Source organism: Bos grunniens, chromosome X (genome assembly GCF_055505025.1).
Source record: "Bos grunniens cultivar Pamir isolate PY7600 chromosome X, Bosgru_T2T1.0, whole genome shotgun sequence".
Taxonomy (NCBI): domain Eukaryota; kingdom Metazoa; phylum Chordata; class Mammalia; order Artiodactyla; family Bovidae; genus Bos; species Bos grunniens.
In genome coordinates, this window is record NC_141194.1 from 87,317,874 (window position 1) to 87,334,860 (window position 16,987).

Below are 16,987 nucleotides of genomic sequence, written 5' to 3' on the forward strand. Positions count from 1 at the left end.
ACCCCTCTCTGTTTGCAAGGCCAAGGCAGGAAGTCACTTATCATTACCTTCAGCCTGCAGGAAAGGTCAAGACCTGAACCTCTGAAAAAGCCAGCTGGCTCCAGGAAAACAACTCCAATCCCCACTGATGCCGAAGGACTGACTGATTGTCCCAGCCTTCAGCTGTCCTGCGTACTCCATCTTCCTGCTGTCTTTTGGTCATTCCTCTGTTTCATACTCTAAGGGGCAGATGCTAAAGTGTAAATAAATCAATTTATAATAGTTACAGCCCAGGGCAAGGTGGAAGAAGAGGTGAAAGTGCCAACAGTTGCTGAAGAGAGGTTTGGAGATGACCTGGGGGGTTCAGGTACCAAGATCTCTTCTCAAAGGAATTTATAGCTCTCCTCAGCCTCAGAGAGGTTTTCACTCACTCCCCTCCAGTCTCATTGCCCTATCATAAAATGGCACTACCTAAGTATAGGAGCTCATTCAGACATTTTTGAAAGCTCCATCTCTACTTTTTATACACAGGGAAGACTGCTGGGGGCAAAGGATATTAAATTGCAAGTCTTGACCTAGGGTGCCAATTTTGTTTTCCCTGACTCACTGCAGAGCTAGTGTGCTTCTTGATACCATTCTCATACTTAAAAACAGGGCCAATTCTAATGCCTCTCCTTCTATATTCCCATGGTGCCAGAAGGTTTTCTTTCTCTCTCTAAGTCTGGAATGATGATAGTAATTCTCAACTGATTCACTAGACATGAGAATCACCATGGGGAGATGGCTACAAATTAGATTCTTGGATCTGGCCACCTGAGAGTCTGATTGATTAGTCCTGGGGTGAGGCCCAGCAAGCTGTCTTGTAAACAAGTGTCCCAGGTGACTCAAACTCAGGCAGGAGGTCCATGGATGACACTTAAGAAATGATTGTTTGGTGAAGAGATTGTCCTTTCAGAGTTTCAGTGACTATCAAGTGATTATCAATTTTCTAAAAGTAGGAAGAGGCCCTTTGGGATCTTAGGGAAACTCAAAGTCACCTATGTCGGCCCAGAGTCTCTTTTCTTAGACCGTAAGCACAGATGGTCTAGGTGGCTGGGCCACAGTGCTAGTGACTCCATGCTATCTCTTCAAAGATGCTTTGCTGAACTCTCTATCATTAATTTCTTTGGCATTGTCTCTGTATACAAAGACGTTTTGGTGAATAAAACCTTCACATAGCTTGGATTGCAGACTCTCAGCTGATTAGTATAGGTCAGTGGTTCTCAACTCTGATGGCACATTAGACTGGGCTCTACCCTAGATGAATGAAATCCAAATCACTAACACAGATGTACTTTGATCGAGAGTGAAGCTAGTTCATTCGTGTCTGTTCTCTGCAGGCCTTCTGATTCCCTCCATGGAGTTGTTCAAGTCACAAATTACAACTGGCGAGTCTTCCTTCTTCTTGTAAAGATGGCCCACTTAGTTTAATGTTGTCTTTTTTAATTTTTCCTCCAGGGGACCCAGGTTTTTGTGCTTGTGATGGTGGTGTCCCCAACATGGGGCCACCTGGGGAGCCAGGCCTGCCTGGGCCACCAGGACTTCTGGGCCTTCCAGGTCTTAAAGGAACCAAAGGTGATCCAGGCTCTGGGGGTGCACAGGGCCCATCAGGGGATCCAGTAAGTCTTACCAAACTTGGCCCTGAGGAATCAAATGGGAGCTTGTCAAATGTCCCTCACTCCTCAACAAGCACTTTCTTAAAACACATAAAAGAAAGATGGGGATAAAGCAAACCTTCAGGATTTTGATCTGCAATGTGAAGAAATCTGCTTAGCTATCTTGAAAGTCCCTTTCTGCTTGAACCAACTCGTGTTCCCTCCCTTCCTTTCTCCCTTCCTTCCACAAAGTAACTTACAATTGACCCACACTGTGTCAGGCCTTGAAAATAAAATTTGAATTAAGGCAAAGTTCCCATCCTCAAAGATTTCAAAACTTAGAAAGGGTAAGAAAATAAATGGGCAATGATAATCCAAGGTGATGACATAATCCAGTGTCCATTTTTTTTGTGCCAAAATGTACCCAAAGACTTGTTTTAGGTCGAATGTATGCGAGGTAATAAAATTCCATGAAGTCTGTATCTCCTAATCATTCCCTTCTCTTTTTGTCAGGGTGTATTTGGGCCTCGAGGTCCAACAGGCCCTAAAGGAAAGAAAGGGGACCCAACTCTCAGCACAAGATCAGGGATGCCAGGAGAGCAAGGTGATCCTGGCCCCCAGGGGCTCCCTGGTGAGACAGGAGCCCCAGGCAAGGATGGAATACCAGGTTTACCAGGGCTGCCAGGCCTTCTGGTAAGTTGATTTTTCTTGGGTGACTAGTGCTATAAATCCTCACACTTGACTTGGCAGGGGAGGAGGCTGATGGCAGCTTCCTACCCCTGTCACTAACACTGTGCTTTTCCTTTCTGCAAAATGGGAATCTTTTTCTCAGAATGGGTCATTGGCTCACTTGATAAATGCTAGTGACAACTGACCATTATCACTTAAAATGCTTCAGTTTCTTAGGACATTTCCCTTGCAGGCAATCCAGCTGCTTTCTGTGACCAATCCCTGCCCCTTATACAGGGTTGTTATCTCTGCTCCCCTCACCTGGAGCCTTTTGCATTATCAGATCATGCAGGGTTGACAAGCTTCATTCCCATTACCTCAACTCAGAGGAATTGATTGAAAAACTAGAGTGATAAAGAATTTTAACTGAAAAAAAAAAAAGCCTTGCTCCCACTGGTTATGTGTCTCTTTCCTATTGTCAGAGGGCTCTGCAGATGTGTCTTTAAGTCACGCTTTCATTCTTTCCTATGTGTTGTCTAGGGTGATGGTGCACAGGGCTTCCCCGGTGAAAAGGGGTTACCAGGACTTCCTGGTGAAAAAGGCCACACTGGTCCAACTGGCCCCCCAGGAATTGGGCTACCAGGGGCTCCTGGACCTCGTGGACTTCCTGGAGATAAAGGAGTAGATGGATTACCAGGGCAACCAGGCCCCCGTGGAGTTCCAGGTGAATAAGCGAATCTGATGGCTTTGGGCTTGGAAAACTGACTCCTTGAGTATAGATATGACCTAGATATATGAAATGTGTCATAAGAAGACTAATTGTAGTCACTGCTCTCAATCCTCTAGAGGGTTTTCATGTGGAAAAGGGATCGTAATTGCATTGTGGTACAGGTACACAGAACAATAGAGATTTCGGCTCTACTTAGTGAAAAACTTCCTAATTGAACAGTCCAAATAGAGTTGCTTTGGGAGGTTATGAGCCCATCATCTCTGGAACATTTTAGACAGAAGCTGGATGACCATTTACTACAAGCGTCATGAAAGAAATAAGTGGAAATTGGACAATAAAGGTATCCTCTAAGTTGTATGGTAATATCATCAGGGAAGAACCTTTCTTTAATTCATAAAATCTCAGATTGAGAAGAGACCCTAGTTCTATCTAGTCTGATTTCCATTTCATACTTTAAATCCCTCCTATTTACATCACTTCTTTTTCTACTTGAATTTCAGGAATTATAGAATGATAGCTCTGTTTATAGATTGTTAATGTGCTATGCTAATAATTTCCCTTCTTGCACATAGCTAGAGCAGCTCTTCATCCCAACTTCTGTGTTTCCACAACTTCTATGTTCCCATTAGTGGTACCATACTTTTTATAGTCATCTGGAATTGCAAAACTTGAAATTTGTCTCATATCCTTCATTTGCAATACCTCTTATAATCTTCCCTTCCTCTTCTTGGTATTAAGTTCTCGTTATGTAATGTCTAGCTTATCAAATACCTATATGCTTGTTGGGGTGGATGGATGGATGAATGAATGACAGCAATTTCCTAAGTAGTTTTACATCTCCTACCTCTGGACTTCCCCACTCAAATCCACTAGGAACACTTCTGCCAATTTTATATCTGTAAAGTGCTGATTGCCTGTTACTCCCCCAGCCCAAAGCCACAAATGGTTTCTACTGAACAGAGAAACACTCTACTGAAACTCCTCAGACTGGAATTCAAAAGTCTCCAGACATGGACACAACCAACTTCTCTAACCTGGCCTTATCTCATACTGTTCATAATTAAAACCAAACACTAAAACAACAGTTTCTCTCACTGTCCCCGAAAAAAGGTTATTCATTTCCACCGCCAACATTTTGCCCATGTTGCCTTTTTTTCTGGGATACTCTTCTTCTTTTGTCTATGTACTCACATCCCATCCAACTTTCAGTGTTCAATATAAGCCCTAATTCTTTCACTAAGCTTTCTCTTGACCCCTACGGTATGTCATTGCTAGTTATATATTTCCTTCCGTTAATGTTTTTAACTGTTTCTAATTCATTATAAGCCTCTGGATACTAAGGAAGGAGAATAATCCTTTCTAATGTTTCTCAGTCTGCCTAGTATAGTGCAGTACTCCACAAGAGACTAATATACACACTCACAGAGGAAAGGGCCTTCCCCATAACCAAGAGGGTTTTTCTTAGATCTATGTCTCCTCTTTCCACCTCGTCACCTTGAAGAATTACAAAAAAGAGGACAGATACCGGGTCTTGTAAAAATGTATTTGTTTTAAAATGTACTTTTGTGAATTTATATAATAGTACAAGTTAAAAATTGATCATTCATGACTCTTAAAGCCAAGTCAGTATTTCAGTCCAAGGCAGTATTCCTCTTAAGGTTGTGAAGAATTTTTTTCAACCTTTTATTTTGTATTCAGGTATATCCGATTAGCAAACAATAGTTTCAGGTGAACAGTGAAGGGACTCAGCCATACATATACATATACATTCTCCCCTAAACTCCCCTCCCATCCAGGCTGCCACATAATATTGAGCAGAGATCCCTGTGCTATACAGTAGGTCCTTGTTGGTTTTCCATTTTAAATATAACAGTGTGTACATGTCCAGCCCAAACTCCCTATCCCTTCCCCTCATCTTTCCCTACAGCAAGATTGTGAGGAATTTTATCAAACAAGATATGCTTCCTTTTGGAAGTCTTGGTGTCAGCTACAATTTTGCTTCCACCTTGTTCCCCGAAACATTATTCATGGTCATTCCACTGCCCCTCTGCCAATTGGATCTTCACTCTAGGTCAACCCGTTTGGCAGGCAACTAGGCTTTAAACTGAGTTATATTAACATGGTACCTATAAACTTAGATATACTCAAATTTGGATATTATCAATATTCAAACTGCTTGAAAACAGGCTGAGTCAACAGAAGGAACCCCAGGGTACCATTTCTGTCCCAAACTTCACTGCCCCTGGGCCTGGAAAGTTCTCAAGAATCTAGTGATCTAAAAAAGCTACATAGCCTGGGAGATGCCTTATGCAGAAAATATTCTTGTTGCAGTACCAAGACTTTCCAAAAAGTGACTTCAATTAACAGCATTAGCCTTCTTTTTCTCTCTATGGCCACCAAATATAACTCCTCAAACCAAGCTTTCTTTCCACACAGATTTAAAAACCCTTCACCTGTGGGCCCTAAACATTTACAATTGTGGGCATGACTGTTGCCATGAAAGATGAAGATGCCGTTCCTAAACGTACTCACTCCAGCCAATTGTGGCTCAGGCTAGGACACATTGCCAGGAAAGGGAATGTAGTAATTGAAGCTTTTCAACCTAATAGTGTGAATTATTACAAACCCTAGGCAAAGAGACAACTAGCTGTTTCCAAAGAGGCTCTGATCCAGATGCTCATAGTAATCAATCACCCAGGTTATCACTGCAGTGGCTACTGTGTCCTTGATCCTGTGTGGATGCCAGTTTTCTCCACTCTATCCAGACAATTTGATCAGTGGGCTACAGACAAGACTTTCCTTGGGCCTCAAAGAACTTCCATCATGGTTTAATTTTCTTCTTTACTTGATTGGTCTAGGTGACTGCTGCTGCAAGGAGGAGGTTGGGAAAACAGACTTAGACACAGAGGGAGGTGAGACTTAGCTAGGTCTAGAGGTTCTCAGATGCCAATGGTGTCAATCCTCCCCCCCTTCCCTTTTGTTCACTTTATCTCAGATATTCACAATGGCCTGAGCACCACACTGGAGGCCTGAGTCAGGGAGGGGTGATCTTAAGGCTGGGGTACAAAGGCTCATGCTGACACTGCTTCAAGGCTCCTTAGCACACCTCTTCTGGGAGGGAGGACTGAGGAAGTGGGCACGCAATCTCTGCAAGTGGCTGGGCACCTTCATCATGCATGTTGATGGCTTCACTCATCTCTGCCTTGAGTATCTTCATTTACGAACTTAACTGAGGCCATGACTTGCCTTGGGAGTTACCTAAAAGGATCCACACATCCGATATTTATTCATTTGACCTGGAATCAAACTGAGATGTTAGAATCTTGATAACCAGAACTGCTTTTTGATTCTGAAGATGAGTTTTGGCATTAATGGGAAAATTCTGAATAAGGATGTCATTTGTTGCACTTGTGAAATAGAACATGGGTAGAGCTGGTTTCTGCTTTATTGGGGAGAAGGCTCTGAATTGATGTAAAGTAAGAGAGCCAGATGTATGACTTGAAGTCCTTACCTTCTCGCCATTTTGACCCTCTGCTTGCAATACACAAATGTGGTGTGTTGTACAGGACTGGTCTGAGGCAAAAGGGAAGCATGCCCTTGACTCCTTCAGGTATCTACTCATCTTCCATTTTCTCATTATTTTTCCTTCCCTGGAACCTTTCCAGATGCCTGTCCTCAGCCCCATCCTCTAAAGGTTTTGTTTTCCTCTGGTGATCACAAGTGAAAATCATCTATAGAATTGATATGATAAACTGAGGATAGGTGGTTTCATGTTTGGAACCGGCCCAGAGATATTTATCTTTTGCCCAGTTTGTTTGTTTAAGCCATCAAGCAATGGAACTACAATGTTTGATACATTAAAGTCAATTAACTACTGAAATAGTTGGGGCAGGAGAGTTTTCTCCAGGGTCCCTCTCAGAATACCACTTAGGGAGGCAGTTCTTCAGCCTAGTCCAAAGCTGAGGGCAGGACTGGCAGCCCTCTCCCCATGAAGCATCTCATCCATCATGAGATGCTTGCTCATAGAGCATCTTTCTGCAGTAGGGAAATATCCCTCTGAAAGAGCTCCATCATTTCAGCTCCTGGCAGGATGGAGATGGGTATAACCAGCTGTGGAGGAAGATCAGGCTTGTGGCTCTTTCCACCTGTGAAAATGTAACTATAGGAGCTTGAATTCTAGAAGGCAGAAAGCTGCTGCCAAGGCTACAAAATATGTCACTAACCTGAATGAGGTAGAATCTAGGGGATGGCCTCGAGGAAGCTCTTCTGAATACTCCTCCTTAAGTAAGATACTAAAAAACTAGTATTCATGGAGCACATACCAAGGTGCCCAGCACTGCTAAGTGCTATTAGCACTATTCCATATAATCCTCACAAGTACCATATGAGATAAGTAGCTCCAATTTTACACATGAGGCTCAGAGAGGTTGAGTATCTTGCTCATACAACTAGTTAGTAGCAGAACTACAATACAAGCTCAGCTCTGTCTGGCTTCAGAGCCCAACCTCTTAACCAATACATTATACTGTTGAATTCCCAATTTTGATTTAAGACTTAGAACAGGTGGGCTAAAAATGCCATCAAGCTTTTGTACTGGAAAGTAAAAGTGAGACTCGGGGAGGAATGCCAGCCAGTTGAATAAGCTGTCTGAATCATAGGTTATATACATATCTTTAAGAGATGTAATCTGTGATTTAAGTACAGGAAAAAGCTATAGCAGTTTCTTAGAACTGTGGGCTCTGTGACTTAAAGTAGATCTCTGGGGATTGTTTTAATGAATAGGCAAGACTAATTTTAACTAGCAATTGTTTATAAATCGCCTCTGAAGGAGCCAACTAACAATTCGTTCACTGGTATTTTATTAAACCTCCCCTCTGTGATCTTAGACTTTTTATTTGCACTGTGAATGAGTAAGGAAGAATTTTCTAGGGGAAGGGCTATGCACATCAATTTCAATGTCTTGAATACTGAAATTGACGACCCCTTCTCCCAGTAGCAGAGTTGACAGTTTCAAATGAGGAGCTGAGCAAAAAGATCACCATCTGTCATGACCAAGAAAGTGGAGTTCAGTGTTTGCTTGGTGCAGACATATGTGTCCATCTGACCAAGGATAATGGATAGGTTTCAGTAGAACCTAAATGACATGTGTCAAAAGAACCCAGTGGTTTGGGAAAAGCCTCATTCCAAGAAAAGAGCAGTCATGTGAACTTGAAGGGTCTTGTCTTCAAACCCTCCAATCTAGTCATGTGGACATAATAATAACTAACCCTAAGCATGCATTCTAGGGAGGGGCTCCACCTGAGGGCAGGGTGAATAGGCAACTGCTGTTTGCTGCTGTTCCTACACAACAGGAGACTTTGTTAGAATGTGGTGTCCCCGCACTAGGACACTAGGGACATTCTTCTCCATGAGAAATTGCACTAGGAGTAACTCCCAAGAGCTTCTGAAGCCAAGATTTTTCTGCATGGGCTCCCAGCTTCTGGGTGGAAAGAATAACTTAGCTGTTGCATTCGATGGAATGGAAGTAAAGGAGCATGCTAGGGGGAAGTCGTCCCTGACTCGATCGGTTCAGCTGTTTACATGTTACCATTTACAGGTATCACCTTGCCTTGTATTATTCCTGGACCGTATGGTCCATCAGGACTCCCAGGAGCTCCCGGATTCCCAGGTATGGAATGAGGCCAGAAAAAGCCACTGAACACACATGTAAGGGCCATGTACCAAAGTAAGCCAAGGATAGCCCAGTAGCATTGGGGGATCCACGTTCCTCCTGAGAGGGCAGCCTTGAGAATTGAGGAAATAGAATGGCTGCTAGAGAGGGCTGTGTGGGGAGGGGGGAATAAAAGAGGCCCTCCAAGAGATTAGGTTTTTTTCTTTTTTGATTGCACTGCATGGTTTGTGGGATCCTAGTTCCCCAACCAGGGAACGAACTTGCACTCTTGGCATAAAAGCACGGAGTCATAACCATTGGACTCCAGGGAATTCCTAAGACTAGGATTCTTGACTGGACATCACAAATCATAGCCACACCAATGTTCCTTTCCCCTTACCACTCACATTTGGGTTTTCAGGCCCTAAAGGGGCCCGTGGCCTCCCTGGGGCTCCAGGCCAACCTGGATTGCGTGGAAATAAAGGGGACCCCGGAAGTCCAGGATTGGTTCACCTGCCTGAATTGCCAGGTAAGAAAAGGAGCTTCTCCCCCTGCCCCCCACCTCTCCTGTTGTGTGAGTATGTGTTTGGATTGTGGTAGCCATCTACCCACTGTAGGAAGTTAGGTTTGTGCTCTGGTGTAATTGGGGTGGTTTTGATTTCATAGTCAGACAAGACAGAGCTTAGAGCTATAGAAGGACAGCATCTCAGAGCAATAAGGGCCATTTGTGATGAGCTGAGCCAACCCCTTCAGGTTCAGAGGAAGAAACTGGCGCATATAGAAAGTGACTCGCCTGAAATCACAAAGTCACTAGTGACAGGGCTAGGACTCTTCCGGGTGATCTGACTGCATGTTCTGTCAGTTGGTCTGATTGCATGTTCTGGCAGTTCCCTGGATCAACTCCTGAAAGGTCAGAAACAGAGATTCAGATAAGGGAGAGGGGAGTTGTCATATTTCAGACCCTTGGCTGACACCCTGTTGTTCCAACCCGAGCTTCATTGTGCTACACTGCACCAGCGGTTCTCAAACCGTGTTCCCTCAGCCAGCAGCATCAGCGTCACCTCGGAACTTCTTAGTAATGCAGTTCCTTGGCCCCTTGGCAGAGTTACTGATCAGAAGTTTTGTGGCGGGGTTGGGGTATGGGCCCGGCAATCTGGGTTTTCCCAAGCACCCCTGCCCCAGGGGATTCTGACGCATGCTCAGTCTGAGGACCACCCCTGCTCAGCAGCAGGGGACTCATCTTAGGCCACGTTTCCTTGGGTTTATTGGTGTCTCAGGTCCCTCCACCATCCAGAAAGAGGGAGGCATGAGGACGGGAGTTAGACAACTCCAGAAGAGACCCGGCCTTTGACAGGAGGTCCTGGCTCTAACCTGTGCTCTTCGGCCACTATAGGAGCCCCAGGAGCGGGTTACTGAGCTCTGCCTAAGGCCCGGCCTCATTGAGCTAGAACCTCCTCTGGGTCACATGTTGCAGTCCCTGCCACTGGGCAAGTCTTCCCAGGACCAGAGACCTTTAAGGAAAGCCACACACATTACTAATGTGACAACTTTTGTAGTAGGAAAAAAATCTGTGTCAGAGTCCTCTAACCAAACCTATGACTTCTAAACCTCCATGGCCTTTTATTTTTGACTCTTCACATTTAGGGTTTCCTGGACCTCATGGAGAGAAGGGCTTACCTGGGTTTCCTGGGCTCCCTGGAAAAGATGGCTTGCCTGGGAAAGTTGGCAGCCCCGGCTTACCAGGTCCCAAGGGAGCCCCTGGTGACATCCTTGGTGCTGAAAATGGTGCTCCGGGGGAGCAAGGCCTACAGGGACTGCCTGGGGACAGAGGATTTCCTGGAGACTCTGGCCTTCCAGGACTCAAGGGTGACTTTCTTTTCCCCACCTATTTGACAGTCTGCAGAAAGGCTTTCAGTACCTGGTGTACCTACATTAATAACTGCATGAATCTGGGGTGATGGATGAACTAGGGCTTGAAATGAAAAGTCATTGTGTTCTCTCCCTGCCTTTCTTAAATCACCTGAGTCCATTCTCCTGTCTCAGTAATTCCAGAAGTATCTAGAATCCATAGTCAGATGTCTTGCAAAGCCCATAATTAGCAGCAAGGCTGGAGCTGATGAGACAGTGGCACGTCAGAGGCATCCCGGGGCTGGGCTCCTCTGCTGGAAGGTGGTTTGATGAGCGGTCCCTGCTATCAATCCAGGCTGTGATCATCTGCCTCTTCCTTTTCTTAGGTTTGCTTGGGAAGTCGGGCTTGCTCGGCCCCAAAGGTGAGCGGGGCAGCCCTGGAATACCAGGCCGTGTGGGTCAGCCAGGACCCCCAGGCCCTAGTGGTCTATTTGGCATCAAGGGCAAACCCGGGCTCCGCGGACCCCCAGGCTTTCCAGGCATTTCAGGTAGGTCCTTCAGAGGAGCAGCCACAATTTGACAGACAAGCTGGGCCCTGGGGCCCTAGCACCCTGAGGGGCAGTAACAGCAGTGTGACAGGGTCAGAGCCGAGAAGGAGACTGAGTTGTCTTACCTGAGTTTTACATCTCAAGCCCCCTATGGTGCCAGGTTGAACCAGTTTGGCCTCCAAAAAGTGACCCTCAAATATGAGCCCTTCTCGCCCCTCCCCCATGGCCTCCGCCCACCCACCCACAGACCCCACCCCTGACCCTGGCAGCCTGCCTCTTGGGCCAGCAGGTCTCTGAGGACCCAGGGCCAAAGTGTTTTTCACTCCACAGTGGGGCGTGACATCCCCTGGTTCCAGCCTAGTGTTTGCAACTTGCCTTTTTCTCACACCACCCTTTTCACCCCTGACTCCTGGCCACGTGACTGAAGTTGAGTTTGTATACAACTATTAATATCTTTTTTAATCCTCTTTGTGGTTGTGTGTTTCTGGGGTCTTCACATAGGCTGTCCAGGTGAGAAAACAGCACGCAAGCTCACAGACTAACACCCCCACCAGCTTGGCCTCTCAGGGAATTATCTTACTATACATTACAACCTGGTAAGGCCAGGGGTCCCTGAACTCATACTGTGGGGTTGGCCCCCATTGACTTTCCTTCCCTTGTTGTGGAATCCCCTTCACAGCCTCCCATTAGAATCCTGGGGCTCCCAGCTACATGATGCTTTTCAATCCATAGAAAGCCAAGCCAGCCATTCATTTAGGTCCTTGGGGGCCCAAATACCTCTCTCATCACTGATTTGATCCTTTGATTTTTTAATTTCCTTGCTTTGTACCTGAACATTCCACTTTGGCAGCAGCTCAAGAGGTTAATCCCATTGAGTAACTGAAAGCCTGGTGAAAGAAGTCTCAGAATACCTAGGAGACCAGATGGGCCTTGGGAATTTCTACAGTACTTGGCACTAGGGGGTCTTTCAACTCTAATGCCAAGGAACTGGCTGACTTAACTGCTTGCATGAGGGATTAAAAGGGCAGCCCTGATCCATGACTCCCTGGGAGGCTGCAACAATTGTTGGGCTTTAACCTCTACTTCACCAGTTGGCTCAGGAAACAGCCATTGTGGACTGATTCATGCTGGAATTACCAGGAAACTAGAGTCCACTTGCCACCCTGGCTCCCTAGAGCTCCATTCAGAGGCTAAAGTATGAACCACATTCATAAAGGGAGAAGAGTTGTCATCAGAAGGGGTTTGCTCATCCACCCTGCCAGCTATAGTGCCATGCTGGTAAAGGTAGCCACTGTGGGGCATCCTGGGTGATAAGTGCTATGCATCAGCCAACTGAAAACCACTCTTCCTGTTAGCCTGCATGGCCCATTGTTCAAAGGCTGTTTACAAACCCCAACAAGTCAACCAACAAGAAGCCAGGGGAATGGGCAGTGGCCCAGATCTGGATAGTCTCACTTGACAGCCATCATGTATTCTCTCCTGTGCTGATTCAGGACATCCTGGAAAGAAAGGTCCAAGAGGCGAGATAGGTCTCCCTGCGTCAGCTGGAAAGAGAGGCCTGCCTGGGCTGAAAGGGCTTCCGGGACCGCCAGGGCCAATTGGCTTCCTGGGGAACTCAGGCTTGCCAGGGGCCACTGGGTTACCAGGCCTGCCAGGTCTGAAGGGTAAGTAAAATGATCAGGAAGGCACCAGTGGGTACCCAACTTGCCTCCTCCCTCCTCTCTGCCTAGGAAAGGGGAATGGGGAGGGAGGTGAACAGGGCTTCCCTGGTGGCTCAGACAGTAAAGAATCTGCCTGCCAATGCAGGAGGCCCCAGTTTGATCCTTGGGTTGGGACGATCCCCTGGAGGAGGGCATGACAACCCACTCCAGTATTCTTCCTGGAGAATCCCAGGGACAGAGGAGCCTGGTGGGCTACAGTCCATGGAGTTGCAGAGTCAGACACTGAGCAACTAACACTTTCACAATAGGAGAAGACAAATGCTAAAGGAGGACTCCCACCCACAGCAAGTCACTTTCCCTGCCTGCTGGGTGGAACACTGGGCTGAATAACTTGAGCAGGAAAGCCCAGGACAGGAACAGCCGCACCAGGTTTACTCATTTGCATGAACCCTGCATACAGCCTGATGGCTCTCACTTCCTTTGATTATTCTATTAGACACCAGGAGTTGGGCAGGAAGGGAAGTAACTGGTCCAAGGTCACACAATTGGTTAGCAACAGCACCAAGCTAGAGCTCATATCTCTGCCTCCTGCCTAAGTTTATTTATTTATTTTCTCTGTGCTACACATGAGCTCTAACTTGACAAATTGTAAGAAAAGTGCCCAGCTCTTCTTTTCTTCCTGGTACTTAGTTCCATGTCCCTATTCAGGGAAGTAGCATAACATGTACTAAGAGCTTGGGATTTAGAGTTAGAGAAACTTGGGCTTGAGCCTCTCCTCTGCAACTTTCTAGGTATGTGACTTTGGGTGAGTTAATTAACCTCTCTGAGCATCCATTTCCTTGTATGTCAAACAGGGATAATGATAGAATTTCTTGTTTCTCAACAGGTGAGAAGGGGTCTGTTGGACTGACAGGTTTTCCAGGGATTCCAGGTCTCCCTGGTATTCCTGGAGCAAGTGGATTAAAGGGAATTCCTGGGTCGACAGGAAGAGTGGGGCCATCTGGATGGGCTGGTAGCCCTGGTGAAAAAGGTGAGCTGGGGAAACCAGTTCTGGAATTGCCACCCATGTTCCCCAAGGTACATTTTATTTATCCACCTTGTCATTCAAGTGGCTTGTACCAACCTCAGGATTTGAGGTTTCTCAATGAAATCCTTTTAAACCCAGAGAACTCAATCACTCTGCATTACCACAGCATGTTAGGGGCCTTGACACACATTCCCAGATGCTTAGTGGAGAAGGGTTTTGAGTAGGGTCTAAAATTGTAGGATCTTGGGCTTGTCCAAGAAGAGGGCATGCCTGTTAATGCAAAGTTGGGGAAACAGGGGCAGGAAAGAAGCTGGAAGAACCCAGAAAGGGCCCTGGAGTGGTGCGGGAAGAGCTGATATGAAAGAGCTGATATGACATGCTTACCCTGTGTCTAAGCCCCCCTCATGCGGCTTCATTACCTCCATCCCTGCAGGAGACAGAGGTGACCCAGGCCCCTTTGGGATACCCAGTCATCGACCTCCAATGCTGAACCTCCGCTTCAAAGGAGACAAAGGTTCTCAGGGCTCACCTGGAGCCATTGGATTTCCTGGACCCAGAGGTACCGGGGCAGGGAATGGGAAGGAGAAATACCCAAGACAGTTTTCATGACCAAACTGGACTTCTTTACTGGAAAAAAGTCCCCACAGTAGAAGGACCCTCAGAGCAGCAGTGTGGGTGGCAGTGGCTGGTGGGGAGGAGCACGGAGGCCACCTTTCCTGGGCCCGAGGAGTATCTGGACTGTGAGACTGCCGGTTTGCACTGTCCCTGTGGAACTCAGTTTTTGAACCACAGGTGGCTGTGCCCCTGGAGGGGCCAGGCAGATAGTGGGGGGTGGGCACTGAGTGGCTTTCCCACTGAGGAAGCTGGGGTGGCCCTGGCTGGTGCCCCATAAAGCCAAAGGCACCTTCTGCTGCTGCTGCTGCTGCTAAGTTGCTTCAGTCATGTCCGACTCTGTGCGACCCCATAGACGGCAGCCTACCAGGCTTCTCCATCCATGGGATTCTCCAGGCAAGAACACTGGAGTGGGTTGCCATTTCCTTCTCCAATGCATGAAAGTGGAAAGTGAAAGTGAAGTCGCTTAGTCATGTCTGACTCTTAGCGACCCCATGGACTGCAGCCCACCAGGCTCCTCCATCCATGGGATTTTCTGGGCAACAGTACTGGAGTGGGGTGCCATTGCCTTCTCCTGCACCTCCTCCTACCCCAAGCTAACTGTCCCCAAACTTTCCTTTTGCCTGCCTGTGACCCAGGGCACCTGCTGCTTGGGGAACAGATTTTCTTTTGCCCAGAGTGTTTCCCCAAGACTTTTGCTTCTTTCCCAGGTGACAAAGGAGAGGCTGGCCACCCCGGGCCACCAGGCTTGCCTGGAGCTCCTGGCTTCCCCAGCCTCATCAAGGGACTTAGTGGGAGACCGGGCCCCCCTGGCTCCACAGGACTACGGGGCTTACCTGGCCTGAAGGGGTACCCTGGAATTGCAGGTTTCCAAGGAATTCCAGGAGAAAGTGTAAGTGGGCCCAGATCTTTGTCTCCCCACCAGGGAACGGCCTTGATAGCAGGGGGATGGGCCCCTATTGCCCACCTTCCTGATCTCAGCCCACTTCCCATGCCCTCCCTGAGCTAACCCCAACAAGGCACCTCCTTGAGTTGGCCAGGTCTTCTCACTTGTTCCCGAACATCCCCTCTTCCGGGCCTTTGTTCACACTATCTCCCTCACAAGGCAGAGCATCCTCCTTGCAATTGCTGACAACCTGCTGGTCCTTCAGGCCCCAGCCCAGGTACCCGCCCCTCCAGGAGTCCCTGAGTTCCCACCCTGTTGACATCCTACATCTCACACTGCTTCCACTGATCCTGGTTGGTTCTGCCTGGGTCTGATTTCCTCAATGAGATTGTTAGGACTTGAGAGCAAGCCTTGCTTGCTTTTTTGTCTGCATCCCACTGCCAGCATCCCATGTTGAATTTGGCACATCAGAAGAATTCAGTACAGACTATTTGATGTTTTGATTTCAGAAAGATCTTTGTTGCCTCTAGGCAACAACTGGCAAAGAATCAAAGTCAGTTTTTTTTTTTTTTTCTGGATTTTTTAAAAGCAGGGTGGTAGGGTAGTTAGCAATGAGACAGGCATAGGCTTGATTCTCCGCTCCATCACTCATTAGCTCTGTGATTTGGGGCATATCACTCCACTTGCTGGAGCCTTGCTTTTCTCATCTGTTCAAAATGGGAATAGTATTCAAACCTTATTCAGCCCATAGTGAAGGTTAAGGGAGCAGGTATGTATAAAGCAGGTAGCATTGTATTTGGTACATGACAGACTCTGAATAAATAGTAGCAATAATAGTACTGAAGGGACTAAATAAATTGGATCACAGGACACCTGTGTTCCCTGCAGGCACAGTCCTTGACCTTTAAAAGTATCAGTCCAACTGATAGAAAACACACACACATACACACACACCTGAAAAAAAGGCAAAAGAAACAATTCTCAACCTGCTACTTACACACTAGGAAGGATGCAGTCAAAGTGGGAAGGCATTCTGGGAGGGGTCCCAGCATAAGCAGGGGCTCTGAATGAGTAGATATGGCGATGCACAGAAAACCCCAGGTGAATGGGGGGTGTCATGGTTATGGTCCAGGGAGCTAAGTGACCCAAATCAGACTGCCACCCAAGGTCCTGGGTAGCATGTGTCCTTACTGGGTACATCTCAAACCCAAACCATACCAGATGCCAGGGGAGGAACTGGGCCAATTGCAGCCAACATGCCTGCTTCTCAGACTCAATATGTTGGACATTAGCCAGTGAGGACAGTTTTTCTTGTGAAAATTATGGGATTAGACCAAATTCAGACTCCAGTACCTGCCTGCATACAGCCCGCTACCTAGTGGCAGAAAGACTCCACATTCCTTGGAGAACCTGTGGCAGAGGCCTAGCTCCACGTGGGAAGGCCACACTTGTTCTCGTCCATCATGGCTTTGGCATGGGTGGTGATAGCCAAATGTATGCAGAGTGAATCAAGTTCCTGGACTGTCTGTTAGGTTCTGTATTTTCTAAGAGATTTGCTAGAACATCTACACCTTGATTTCCCATGATACCAACTGTGTTAGGCACTGGGAAGTTATGAATGACAAGACCAGGGTTAATCTGCGGATCAAACTCTTCCCCAATTTTTACCATAAATTACCATAAATATGCATTTCTCCCCTTGCATATCAATTTCCCCTCTGCAGGATGCCCCCCTCCTCTCCA

The 16,987-nt window shown here is 46.9% G+C and overlaps 1 protein-coding gene across 2 annotated transcripts in view; it reads left to right on the plus strand.

Moving 5' to 3' along the window:
- COL4A6 (collagen type IV alpha 6 chain) overlaps positions 1–16,987 on the plus strand; it is a 337,499-nt gene that overhangs the window by 302,510 nt on the left and 18,002 nt on the right. The window contains exons 21-32 of one of the 2 annotated variants that reach the window (XM_086386651.1): positions 1,477–1,637; positions 2,127–2,306; positions 2,823–3,006; positions 5,871–5,924; positions 8,609–8,680; positions 9,084–9,191; positions 10,307–10,528; positions 10,897–11,058; positions 12,552–12,722; positions 13,606–13,749; positions 14,180–14,305; positions 15,069–15,250. In XM_086386651.1, coding sequence (XP_086242777.1) covers positions 1,477–1,637; positions 2,127–2,306; positions 2,823–3,006; positions 5,871–5,924; positions 8,609–8,680; positions 9,084–9,191; positions 10,307–10,528; positions 10,897–11,058; positions 12,552–12,722; positions 13,606–13,749; positions 14,180–14,305; positions 15,069–15,250 — 1,766 coding nt within the window. The remainder of the gene's footprint in view (positions 1–1,476; positions 1,638–2,126; positions 2,307–2,822; positions 3,007–5,870; positions 5,925–8,608; positions 8,681–9,083; positions 9,192–10,306; positions 10,529–10,896; positions 11,059–12,551; positions 12,723–13,605; positions 13,750–14,179; positions 14,306–15,068; positions 15,251–16,987) is intronic. The other variant, XM_086386652.1, reaches the window with a different exon arrangement.